Source organism: Heterodontus francisci, chromosome 34, assembly GCF_036365525.1.
Source record: "Heterodontus francisci isolate sHetFra1 chromosome 34, sHetFra1.hap1, whole genome shotgun sequence".
NCBI lineage: Eukaryota > Metazoa > Chordata > Chondrichthyes > Heterodontiformes > Heterodontidae > Heterodontus > Heterodontus francisci.
The window spans coordinates 21,272,626-21,286,304 of NC_090404.1; the positions used below are offsets into that span (position 1 = coordinate 21,272,626).

General features: G+C 45.5%; 1 protein-coding gene across 1 annotated transcript; it reads right to left on the minus strand.

Annotated features, from left to right (window-relative positions):
* Positions 1 to 216: 216 nt before the first annotated feature.
* LOC137349187 (zinc finger protein 239-like) lies at positions 217 to 1,301 on the minus strand. The gene has a single exon (XM_068014611.1). It carries the CDS (start codon positions 1,299 to 1,301, stop codon positions 516 to 518), a length of 786 nt encoding a protein of 261 aa, XP_067870712.1. The 3' UTR covers positions 217 to 515.
* Between the last annotated feature and the right edge of the window lie 12,378 nt (positions 1,302 to 13,679).

Here is a 13,679-nt window from a genome sequence, read left to right on the forward strand (position 1 = left end):
AGTGAGGTTGTGAAGGAGTATGCAGTTCCACCCACTTGCTTTTCTGGTTGTTCATTTGCATCGAGGTTGAAGACTAAAAAAATAAAGACAACTTAAAAACGGGTAAAAAGACCACTGTAGTTCTATGGTTGGCTGGCTTTAAAAAAAAATCACAATTATCAGCAGTCAGATAAGTCATGAAATTGTATTCTGAGTACAGTGCAAGTTTATTCATTACATATGCAAAATTGTACGAAATTGCCATTACTCAACTAGTTTGCTTCATTAACAGTGCTATAATTACATGAATCATTGTCAAAAAATAATCTGACTTTTTTGTCTTCGGCCACTAATTTTCAGACCTTTTGGCCTTTGGCCACTCTCACCCCTGCATTAAACTGTCAGACAACTGACAGTTCCAAATTTTTTTCAAAGCCGGTCTTATGGTTAAGATCCGAAAGGGAGAAGTCAGTGTTGGATTTCCGAAACGCCAATGTCAGAAATCCACTATGTGGCGGTAGGTTCTCATCCCCCAGTTACTCGTGAACTTGCTGGTGCATCAGCAGGTTGGATGATCGAGTGAATCGCTTCCCACACTCCGAGCAGGTGAATGGCCTCTCCCCAGTGTGAAATCGCTGGTGTCTCAGCAGGTGGGATGAACAAGTGAATCCCTTCCCACACTCTGAGCAGGTGAACGGCCTCTCCCCAGTGTGAACTCGCCGGTGTGTCAGGAGGTGGGATGAAGTAGTGAATCCCTTCCCACACTCAGAGCAGGTGAACGGCCTCTCCCCAGTGTGAACTCGCCGGTGTGTCAGTAGGTGGGATGAAGTAGTGAATCCCTTCCCACACTCAGAGCAAGTGAACGGCCTCTCCCCAGTGTGGACTCGCTGGTGCACAGTGAGTTGAGATGATCGCTTGAACCCAGACCCGCAATGAGAACACCTGAATGGTTTCTCATCAGTGTGAACACGTTGATGGGACATCAGTTCAGCCGAACTTTTATAACTATTCCCACAAAATGGACATTTAAAAGGTCTCTCTCCAGTGTGAACTCGCCCATGCGTCAGTAAGTGGGATGATTGAGTGAATCCCTTCCCACACTCGGAGCAGGTGAACGACCTCTCCAGGTTGTGACTTTGAGGATGAGTTTCCAGCTCAACTGGATAATTCAATCCCTTTCCACAGTCCCCATATTTACATGGTTCCTTCCCAGTGTGACTGCTCTTGTGATTCGACAGGCCAGATGATCGGCTGAAACCTCGTCCACACACAGAACACGTGAACAGTTTCTCCCCACTGTGATTGGTACCTTTTCCTTTCATGTTAGAAATCCAGTGATATTCGGGTTACGATAAATTGGGCGACTCCTTCAGATCCTGATCTGATGTTTGCTTTGCATTTCACGGCATTTCTAAAACCCTGTGAAATTCATTGAAAACAGAAAAAGAGAGTGTGAGAGAACCCACAAAAACACAAAGGCAGGTTGTCAAATGGAGCTGAATGAATCTGGTAATTTATGGGGCCGGCACTACGCAAAAGTGACCATGAAAACTGCTGGATTGATGTACAACCCCAACTAATGTCCTTCAGGGAAGGGAACCTGCCAGACTGGACCTACACAAGACTCTGCCGTCTATGGGAGGAAAGAGAGAGAGGGAGAGTAAGGGTGAGGTGGGAGGGGCAGGGACAGGAGAGGGATTTTAAATATCTACAACTCGACCAGAACTTTGATAGAACCTCCCAAACCATCAACCTCCATCATCTAGAAGGACCAGGGTAGCAGGTATATGTGAACACCATCACCTCCAAGTTCCCCTCCATGTCACACACAATCGTGACTTGTCTGACATCCAGTACTGGACGAACACAAATTTCCTGCAATTAAATATTGGGAAGTCTGAAGCCACTGTCTTCAGTTCCTGCTACAAACTCCACTCCCTAGCCACCAACTCAATCCCTCTCTCTGGCAACTGTCTGAGGCTAAACCAGACCGAACATAATCTTGGTGTCATATTTGACCCCGAGATGAGCTTCCGTCTGCATACTGGTGCGATCACTCAGACCACTTATTTCCACCTCAGTAACTTCGCCACTGCCTCAGCTCATCAGCCTCTGAAACTTACATCCATGTATTTGTTACCTCTCAACTTGACTATTCTAACACACTCCTGGCCGGCCTCCCACATTCTACCCTCCGTAAATTTGAGATCATCCAAAACTCTGCTGTCTGTGTCCTTACTCGGACCCAGTCCTGTTCACCCATCACCACTGTGCTCACTGGCCTACACAGGCTCCCAGTTAAGCAGCACCTCAATTTTAACATCCTCATCCTTGTTTTCAAATCCCTCCATTCCCTCACCCCTCACTATCTCTATAATCTCCTCCAGTCCTACAACCCTCCGAGAGATCAGGGATCATCTAATTCTGACATCTTGAACATCCCTGATTTTCATTGCTCCACCACTGGTGGCCGTGCCTTCAGCTGCCAAGGATATAACCTTTGGAAATCCCTCCCTAATCCTCTCCGCCTCTCTACCTCACCTTCCCTGATTCAGACACTGATTAAAACCCACCTCTCTGATCAAGCTTCTGATCATCTGGGTTTTATTAACCCGCCTCCCCCTCGCCCGCTGGATCCGCGCTCTCTGCCTCAGCCCAGCCAACCGCGCATGCTCAGCTGACACGCTCCGCCCTCGCGGCTGATTGACACTGACTCCGGACCAATAGGAAGAGCGAGGACGGGGCTGGCTGTCGGTCCTCCAATCAATCAGAGCGCGTGTGGGCGGGGCTGACGCCAACAGCGGGCGGGGCCTCTTCACCCCATCCCGCCCCGTCTCACTACTGGTCCACAGCTGCTGTCAATTAACAGGAACTTCCGGAGATGACGATTTGCGGCACAGATTGGAGCATGCGCAGTGCGAGTTGCAGCTGGAGTTGGTAAGCCGTGGCGGAGAGGCCTCAACAACCCCTATTAGAAGCTCCTGGTCCCGCGTTTGCACCGAGCTGGGCGGCAGCTGCGGGGCTTCTCCCGGTGACAGGCCCCGGGGTTAACGGCCGCCAGATTTCCAGCTCTTTTGGACGAATTAAAGATTAATAAAGTGTAACATCAAAGGACAAAACTTTAAAGGAAACTGAGCTCAGTTATAAAGGGGCCTGGGGGAGGGGAGGGAGGGAGGAACCATTTGGGACACAGCACAGGGCAGGAGGTCCCCCCTCCCCGGTTCCACAAAGACTCCCCTTGGACTGGGCCACACCAGGGCAGGGCTGGCTCAAGGTGCAGGAAGCTGCAAGCTGATAGGCTGAGCTGTGGACTGGGAGGAGTGGGGGGTTTGACTGACAGGCCTGGGGAGGGGGATATCAGGGCAGGTACACACACTGCTCCCCCTTTTCCTCTTGGGCTGTTTTACTGGAGTCGTGTTGCTGAGTGTTTCTAAACTCTGTCTCCCTATCCCGGTAATGTCGGTGGATTGTAGGTTGCTGTGAGTGTTGGACTATATTGCCTCTCCTCCTCCTTCCTCCTCCCACTCCCGAGTTCCAGGCTGCAGGCGGCTCGATGTGACTGAAAAGTTAACTCTGTTTCTCTCTCCACAGATGCTGCCTGAACTGCTGAGTATTTCCAGCACGTTCTGTTGTTATTTCAGATTTCCAGCATCCACAGCTTTTGTTTTATGAAGGGCATTGCTCACATAACTGAGTGGAGTAACATGGACAGACCAATTAAGAGCCAGTTTGTGTTGGCTTGGGTGTTAGATGTGGAAGTCAGTCCCTGACCACCTCTGTCAGTCTTTTTTGTTGCATTAGTTTGATCTAGAGTTAAGATGGAGGAGCAGCTGCTGGGTTTCACCCTGAGTACTTTTGATCCCAGTCAGGCAGAACAATTTCCAATGTGAGACCGCCAAGGGAGGTCGATTGGAGGGGAATGTGGAGCAGGGCGCATGCACCCTGGGCCAGGAAGCGGGAGGAGAGAATGTTGTGAATTTCTATCCTGACTGACCTTGATGGCTTTTGTGAACTTCTTTTACAGGGTAAATGAACGGAAGGATTTGCCAATGGGAATGTCAAGCCAAAAATCATGTCAAGATCTGATAAAGTCACTCAACATCTGGACCTGAATATTATCGGCTTTTGAATGAGGAAGGAGAAATTTTTGTCTAATCTGACTGTTCAAAAAGATTTCAAACATCAGTGTGACTGGAAACACACGGAGATACACACACCTGAGTGAGTGTGTTCAGTGCACTGACTGTGGAAAGAGCTTTAACCAGTTACAGAGCCTGAAAAAGCATTGCACCATTCAGAACGGGGAGAAAGCATACACGATTTCTGTGTGTGGACGAGGCTTCACCTGATCATCCAACCTGGAGAGACACAAGGACACCCACACAATGGAGAAACCGTGGAAATGTGGGGACTGCGGGAAGGGATTCAATTACCCATCCCGGCTGGAAACTCATCGACGTAGTCACACTGGGGAGAGGCCGTTCACCTGCTCCATGTGTGGGAAGGGATTTACATGTTCATCCAACCTGCTGAAACACCAGCGAGCTCACACGGTGGAGAGACTGTTTAAATGTTCTGACTGTGAGAAGAGCTTTAAAAGGATAAGAGATCTACAGACACACCAACGCACTCACACTGGGGAGAGACCTTTCACATGCTCCGTGTGTGGGAAGGGATTTAAATGTTCATCCAGCCTGTACATACACCAGCAAGTTCACACTGGGAAGCGGCCGTTCACCTGCTCCATGAGTGGGAAGGGATTCAGTCAGTCAACCCAGCTCAATGAACACCAGTTTGTTCACATTGAGAACGGACCTTTTCAATGTTCTGGCTGTGAGATGACATTTAACAGTAACAAGGATTTACTGAAACATCAACATGCTCATGCTGGGCAGAGGCCATTCAGCTGCTCTGTGTGTGGGAAGGGATTCACTCAGTCATCCAGCCTTCTGACGCACCAGCGAGTTCACACTGTGGAGAGACCATTTAAATGTTCTGACTGTGACAAGAGCTTTAAAAGGAAAAGGGATCTACAGATACACCAACGCACTCACACTGGGGAGAGGCCGTTCACCTGCTCCGAGTGTGGGAAGGGATTCACTCAGTCATCCAACCTGCTGAAACACCAGCGAATTCACACTGGGGAGAGGCCGTTCACCTGCTCCGAGTGTGGGAAGGGATTCACTCAGTCATCCCACCTGCTGAGTCACCAACTTGTTCACACTGATGAGAGAACACTTAAATGTTCTGACTGTGAAAAGAGATTTAAAAATACACGGGATTTGCTAAGGCACCAGCAAGTTCACGCTGGGGAGAGGCCGTTCACCTGATCCACATGTGGGAAGAAAGTCATTCAGTTATCCCACCTGCTGATACACCAGCGAGTTCACATATAACTGCAGGGGTTGGATTCTGCTGTTGCTGCTGTTAATCACATCCAAAACTGAATCAAAACTGGAAGCCTGTTTCCAGTGGAGTTCCGCAAGACTCAGTATCAGGTCCCTTGCATTTTTGGTATATGTCAGTGATGTAGGCTTAAATCTAGGATGCGTGATTAAGAAGCTTACAAATGAGACAAAAAGTGATCATGTGGTTGACAGCGAGGAAGAAAGCTGTAGACTGCAGAAAGATATCAATAGACTGGTCTGGTGGGCAGAAAATGGCAAATGAAGTTCAATCATGAGAAATGTGAGGTAATGCATTTGGGGAGGGCAAACAAAACAAGAGAATACACAATAAATGATAGGATTCTGAGAAGTGTAGAGGGACAGAGGGACCGTGGAGTGCATGTCCACAAATTCCTGAAGGTGGCTGGACAGTAGATAAGGTGGTTCAGAAGGCAGACGTGATGCTTCTTTTTATTGGCAGAGGCACAGGTTATAAGAGGGGAGGTTATGTTGGAACAGTATAAAACACTGGTTAGGCCACAGCTGGAGTACTGTGTGCAGTTCTGGTCACTGCATTAGAGGAAGAATGTGATTGCATTAGAGAGGGTACAGAGGAGATTTACAAGGATGTTGCCAGGATTGGAGAGCTTTAATTGTGAGGAAAGATTGGTTAGGCTAGGGTTGTTTTCTTTGGGACAGAGGAGGCTGAGGTGTATAACATTGAGTGGCCGAGATAGAGTGGATAGGAAGGAGCTATTTCCATGATCAGAGAGATCAATGACCAAGGGGCATAGATTTAAAGTAATTGGCAGAAGGATTGGAAGACAGTTGAGAAATCTTTTCACCCAGAGGGTTGGTGGGGGAGGTAGTGTTGGTGTCTGGAACTCACTGTCTGAAAGGTTGATCGAGGCAGCAATCCTCATCACATTTAAAAAGTACTTGGCTATGAAATTGAGGAGCCATAACCTACGAGGCTACAGACCAAGAGCTGGAAAGTGGGATTAGGCTGGTTAACTCTTCATGGTCAGTGCAGACATGATGGGCTGAATGGCCTCCTTCTGTGCCATAACTTTTCTATGTTTCTATTCTGAAAGTTGGGGTTTGTTTCTACTGTTGAGAATAATCCCGATAACATGGCTGGAGTTTAATATTCTGGATAAACGTGAAATAAATCAGCTTTGTTTTAAACACACTGTTGTAGATTTTTGTCTTTCCCACCTGAGTGTTTAGCATCACCAGGCTGGAGCTCAGAAAGGACAATCTGGGGGGAGGATCGTACGGCAGGAACAGAACTTCAGCCTGAACACAGTCCTTCAGGATCACACTGAGAGGGACAAACAGCACTTTGGTCTTTCTCATCTCTCTTCACTGACAGAAAAGTCCCCGTGTGGGTTAATCCTGAGGCCTGTAAGAAATGTGTCCCAGCCGCTCTCTTCGATGGTTCAGAGCTCCTGGGCAGGGAACAGAAGGCTCCTTTACAACTGTGTTTAGAGTCAGGAAGAACAACAGTGAACACTGGAAACGTGCTTTCAAATCAGAGATTGGTGTAAAACTGTGATCTGTTCCTGACTGAAAGTGAAACGGCAGGTTTAAGTTTCCAGTCTGAAAATGACTGGTAATTATTCTACAAAGATTTAACATGTTTGTGTGACAGTCCTGAGTCTACCATTTTAAGGCAGGTGTTAACTTTTTAAAAAATATACCTGTTTAAAGTAAATTGGTTAAAGTCTGTATGAAAATAGCACATGGAGGAGTTCACAGAAGCCTGTTAATTACTGGTACAATTATACAACAGACATTTGATCTCCAGATAAGGAATTCCCTGCTTTATTGATGTGTGAGTGTTAGACACCAGGATAAATAAAAACACACGACCTGGAATATCCATGGGAGTGCAATCCTGCCAGTTACCCTGGGATCACTCCCACTGTGGAACTCCACCACTGACCCTGCTGAAGGTTGTAGGTTCAGGGAGTGGACTGTAAGAAAGGTGGATTTTGGTATCCTGACAGATATATGGTGAGGAAGCCTTACTAAGGAACTGTCTGGGGTTTTACCTGCCTGTAGGACTAGGGGTGAATGATGCCTGACTCCCCAACTATCTTGCATTGAACCAGGTTTGGAACAAGATGAATTCTGTTTCCAGGAGAATAGGAACAAATATCACCCACAATTGAGGGAGACAAAAGCAGCCATTAGAGAAGCTAAAAGATCTTTAGAAATAAGATGGCGCGCAATTGTAATAAAAACAAAAGGTTTTACAGCTACGTTAGGAGTCAGACAGGGAATTACAGTGAGTACATCAAGTCACATTGAATCGACAGCAGTGGTTCTCAAAGTCTTTTGGGTTGAAGGACCCCTTTTTCAAATGGATTATTAATCACTGACCCACTTCCACATAAATTATATATAAACACATTGCACATTTACATTTCTGAATGTAAAGTTCATCAGTGTCCAGTTAAAGGGACTTGCAGTAAAGTTTACCAGGGCTTTCCGATGCAGTGAAGATTTGTGATTGGTCAAAGACACCTGACAGGAAATATCCACTGAGTCCCATTGTAAAATTAATTAAATAATGAAAATGATATATTTTGAGCCTAATCCAGCTTTCTCTCACCTCCCAGTGGGTCTGTCCTGTCCTGTCACTGCTGGGTCAGGTCCTGTCCAGTTCCACCAGCCCCGATAACATGGGCCATCTCGACATCCATGTGTGAGAAAGACAATCCCAGATCTGATTTGCTCCAAATTAAATTCCATGTTTAATTGAAGGGCCTCATTTCACGCCTGGGGGTGGTTTCATTCCCTGAGGTTAAGATGATCATTAAAACGACAACACACACTGTGTCCACCCATCATTCTCTCAGATGCACCATCACTTCACAGTCAAGATCATGTGTCTATGAAGGGGAGGTTGTTGTCCTGTCTAGACCACCCTGAATACCCTTGCTCCATAACTGTCAGGAATAGAAGGTCCTGGGATTGTGAGAGGAGCCTCAGGGTATCAGTCTCAGTGATCCTGTAAAATAGAGGAACACATGAGTGGGAGGAGGCCATTCAGCCCCTTCTGCCATTCAAGTACATCATGACTGATCTGTATCTCAGCTACATTTACCCAGTTTGGTTCCATGTCCCTTAATAAACTTACCCAATAAAAATATACATTCACTCAATCAGTGTTTTGATTCCACCCCCCCCCCCCCCCTGTCTGTCTGTGTGTCTCACTCTTTTTTATCTTTCTCTCTATCTTGCTCAGTCTCATTTTCTATTCTGCTGACATTGATTTTCCACCTCAGACACAGTAGCTGCCACTCCAAGGTCAACACATCACCCAAGATAAACCCAGGACTGTGATCTCATACAGAACACAATTGGACCGATGTTCCCAGTCATTTCCAATCAGGGTCCGTGAAGCTGACAGTGGATAAGAACATTAACCAGAGTGGAAGGAAATCGGACTCATCCTGGTGTGAGTCAGCTGCTGATTTAAAGCCCCACTGACCTTCCATTTGTCTGATATCACTGTGTCCTTACAGCGAGTATTAGGAAAAGGCTGACTTGTGTGCCGCAGAAATGGTGATTTATCAGGAAATGTAAAAATTGCCACGACATCAATCCAACTTAATTTTAAATATGTGATTGAAATGATTTGAACTAATTGCCTGTGGGTTTATAATGTTGGCACCTTCAGAGAGTCTCTTCAACCTAAAGGCTCCTGTCAAATACATTTCCTGAGTGGATTAACATTTAAAACCAGGTTTGCAGGTGGGAAATACACTAAGTCCAGTAGCTGAAAGTGATTAACAGACTGGGTTTTGTCTTTAGTGATTCCAGGCATGTTACTGGTGCCTCCCCTGAATACCGAGGCTAGTAGAGGCTCTCTGGAAGGGATGCGGAGCTGGGACTTGCCCATGAAAGAAACTGAGAGTCTGGGAACTGAAATAATGTATAGTTAGAAAGGAGAAAATACACAAAAATGGAATAGTTGGTAACAGGACATCAATCAGTCTCTTCTGGGGAAATTAAAGACCTGATAAAGTGTGCATTTGGAACAACATTAATTCATTTGTCAGATATCAGAATATTAAACTCCAGCCCAGATATAGAGATAATAGCAGGACAATTAGACTCTGATTATCAGAATGAACATGGTTTGGTCCTGGATGTGATTAACAGCAGAATCCAACCGGAACAGTCAGTTCTGAACCCGCTGGGAGAGGACTGTTTATTGACCACTTTCCTGGATGCGTACAACTCCAATAACACTCAGGAAGCTCGACACCATCCACCACCTTAAACATCCACTCCCTCCACCACCAGTGCACAGTAGCAGCAGTGTGAACCATCTACAAGATTCACTGCAGCAACTTGCCAAGACTCCTTCGACAGCACCTTCCAAATCTGCGACCTCTACCACCTAGAATGACAAGGGCAGCAGGTGCACGGGAACACCATCACCTGCATGTTCCCCCCCAAACCACACACTATCCTGACTTGGAACTACATTGCCATTCCTTCACTGACACTGGGTCAAAATCCTGGAACTCCCTTCCGAACAGCACTGTGGGTGGACTGCAATGGTTCAACAAGGTGGCTCACCACCACCATCTCAAAGGCAATTAGGGTTGGACAATAAATGCTGGTTTTGTGAGCGATGTCCACATCCCAATGGAATCATAAAAAAGTAAATCTTTCAAAGAAGTAGAGGAGCAGAGAGGGTGTAAGAGTCCAGCTCGCAGCTTGATTATAATTAATAGGTCCAGATTTCTAGTATTAGTGACTTTCATATGTTATTAAGAAATATAAGATGAGCAGATAGATTCTCTGTCCACTACTGTATCTTATATTGATCCATCAATCAGAGTAAACATGCAAGTCCCACGTCTCCACTGTCACTTACACGAGGTCAGCCCGCTGGATGGAACCTCGAACACCCTGAACTTGATCTCCGGTGTCTCCAGTCCCGACTGCCCCCTTACATCAGTATCCCCTCACTTTTATACCCTGTAGTGATCCAGCTCTGGCACCTGACTCTTCTTTGTCTTCTCTGCTGGATTTTGGCAGGAAGTGAGGAAAAGACAGCTGGAACTTCCCTAATCTGTGATTTACAAGGACACATTCCCTGGTTCCCAGCAGTTACTTTTCTGCAGTAATTTTCTCATTATCCCTAAACTATCCTGACTACTGTTAATTCTGCTATTTCTTATAGTTTCACAATTATAGGTATAAACATCACACATTATAATCTAATCTATTCTATGACTCACTCTGGTTTCAATTTATATTGTGGTTAATAACAGACAAACCCTGTCCTCTCCCCTGATCTGATTAGAGTTTCCAATGAACTGATTCTGTGGAATGGAATGGTTTATCAAGGTTGCCATGGTGACTTGTCTGCAGTGAAGCACCTGTTTGAGTTTCTAACTCAGACCAAACTTCTCCATCCCATAATACACATTATATCAGACATTTGATGTCAATGTATTTTAGCAAGGTTATGTTAATATCTCTAAAACCTACAAGAAGGGGTCCAGAGAAACAAACCTTTAAAAGTGGGAGGACAAGTTGATAAAGTCGTTAAAAAGTACATGGATCCTTGGTTTTATAATTCGTAGTGTTGAGTACAAAAGGACATGTAAACCTGTACAAATCACTGGTTAGGCTGCAGTTAGAATATTGGGTCAAGTTTTGGGATCCTACACCAGGAAGGATGTCAAGGCCCATGGAGAGGGTGCAGAAGAGATTCACTGAGATGATACCAAGGAAGAGAGGCTTTAGTTATCAGGAGAGATTCGAGAAATTGGGGCTCTTTTCATTAGAACAAAGGGTCATTGGAGATCAGAGGGAGGGCTTCAAAATTTCATCAGGTAAACGATGGAACTATTTCCTCTAGTCAGTAGCTCAGTAACTAGACAACATCAAATTCAAATCATCCCCAAAAGACTCAGACACAGGGATGAAATATTGAGCAGAATGTACAAAAATGTCCTGGACACTCACAGTCCCTCTGGAAGTGTGTCCAGGGGAGGCACTGATGGGTTTCTCTTATCTTTGGGTTCAGTGTTGTGCTTATTGAGGTGATGAATGTCAGTGCCGGGAAATGGGACTTTCAGAGCATTGTGTGTCTGCTTGAAGCATTCTCCAGATACAGCATGGGTTAGATAAAGTAAAGCCCCCTCCACACTGTGCTATCAAACACTCCAAGGACAGATAGAGCACGAGGTTAGATACAGAGTAAAGCTCCATCTATACTCTCCCATCAAACACTCCAAGGGCAGATACATGTGCATGTTACCGATACCTTCCCTGGATACCAAGACTAGGAGAGGCACTCTGGAATATATAGAGAGCTGAGACCTGGCCATGAGGATAGCCGATGGTCTGAGAACTGAGGAATGATGAGGTGTTCGTCGTGGCTCGGTGTTGACATTCTCATGAGTCAGTAGATTGTGGGTTCAAATCCACATCCAGAGACTTGAACACAAAATCTAGGCTGATATTCCAATACAGCACTGAGGGAACACTGCACTGTCAGAGGTCCTGTCTTTCACATGACACCGACAATCAACACCCCATCTGTCCTCTCCAATGGATGCAAATGATCCTATAAAGTTATTTTGAAGAGCAGAGGTTTTCTCCCCAGTGTGCTGTCAATATTTATCCTTCAAACCACATCACTAATGTTACGGCCACGTGGTGAGATTTGGTTGGTTCCCACTGTTCAACTCCCACCTGACCACATCAAATGTGTTTGTTATAAGGGTTTAGCCGCTTGGTGTTTTATTTGTCAAATAAACAGACAGTGACTGGCTTTCTTGTAGGTTTTAAAACAGAAAATCAATTTTTTATTGATCAATACACCTTATCCCAAAAATGTCATAACCACATTCGCTCACACACACAGACACAAGAGACAGACAGAGTGGGAAAAAGCGGGAAGCGATTAGAAGTGGGGGAGGGTAGATTTCGGGGGAGGTCATGGTAAACCTGTTGAATTCTGTTGGAAATCCAGTTCTCATTGGTTGCAGGCCTGAGGTGTTTTTAGATTTCTCTCTTGGTTGAAAGTGCAGTTGAAGACAGTGGATCACTTCTAGTTCACTGCTGTATAGAGTAGATACAGAATTCTGCAGCAGGGCATGTGCTTTCTGGTTTGATGGAAACAAGCTTCGGGACACTGCCTTCTTTTTTCTCAGGTCTCTCTCTCTCGGCTGCTTTTTAAGATAAAGCTGCATTACTTCTCACCTCCGAATATGAGACGCTTTGGTCTCTCCCCAGTGGTGATCGCACAATGGCCCAGGACACGGCTACTTCACACCTTGTTTCAGAAGAACCCATTCAATTCTGGAATATTCTAGGATGGGTGCAGTTGACACCTCTTAGCTTTGAAGATTTTCCTTTGCCCCTGTCAGAACGTTTGAATATACAAAGTCCCTAGTCCTTTTCCTTCAGCAGCCATTTTGAAGCATTGTTCACTTTTTAAAAGGTCCATTTTTTCAGGCCAAAGTCAGTTTTTATAACTGTTCAGATTCTGTCCATTATTTGTAACATTGTACCTTTTGTGTGTGTACTTTTTGTGTGCGTGACACTATAATTCTGTGGTCATGGCCTCCTTTCTGTTCGTGGGACATGCTGTGCACAATTTTCCTGCCGTATTTCCGACATTAAAAGAAGGACTTGCATTTATACAGCACTCTCATGACATTGGGATGTTCTAAAGCAGTTTACAGCCAATAAAGTTCTTTTGAAGTGTCGTCACTATTGGAATATAGGAAACACAGCAGCCAATTTGTACATAGCAAGATCCCACAAACAGCAATGTCATAATGACCAGATCATCTGTTTTACTGATGTTGATGAAGGGATAAATATTGACCAGGACACTGAGGATAACTCCCCTGCTCTTCTTCGAAATAGTGCCACAGGATCTTTTACAACCACCAGAGGGGGAAGACGGGGCCTCAGTTTAACATTTCAGCTGAAAGACAGCACCTCAGGCAGTGCAGCACTCCCTCAGTACTGCACTGGAGTGTCAGCCTTGATTTTTGTGCTCAGGTCCCGGAGAAAACTTGAACCCACAACTTTCTGACTCAGAGGTGAGAGTGTTACCCACTGAGTCACAGCTGTCAACAGCACTGAGTAAACATCAAAAGAACTTCATTTCCTGTAAAACACTGTGGGATATCCTGATGTCATTAAAGGCACTATACAAATACAAGTCTTCATTAACAAAGGAGTAAAGGCCGAAAAATGGTGCAGTCAGTAACAGAACATCAGTCTCCTCTTCTCTTAGAGAAATCAAGAACTGGAACACTG

Coding starts and splice junctions, on each gene's coding strand:
- LOC137349187 (XM_068014611.1), bottom strand. CDS start 1,301: ATGAAAGGAAAAGGTACCAATCACAGTGGGGAGAAACTGTTCACGTGT.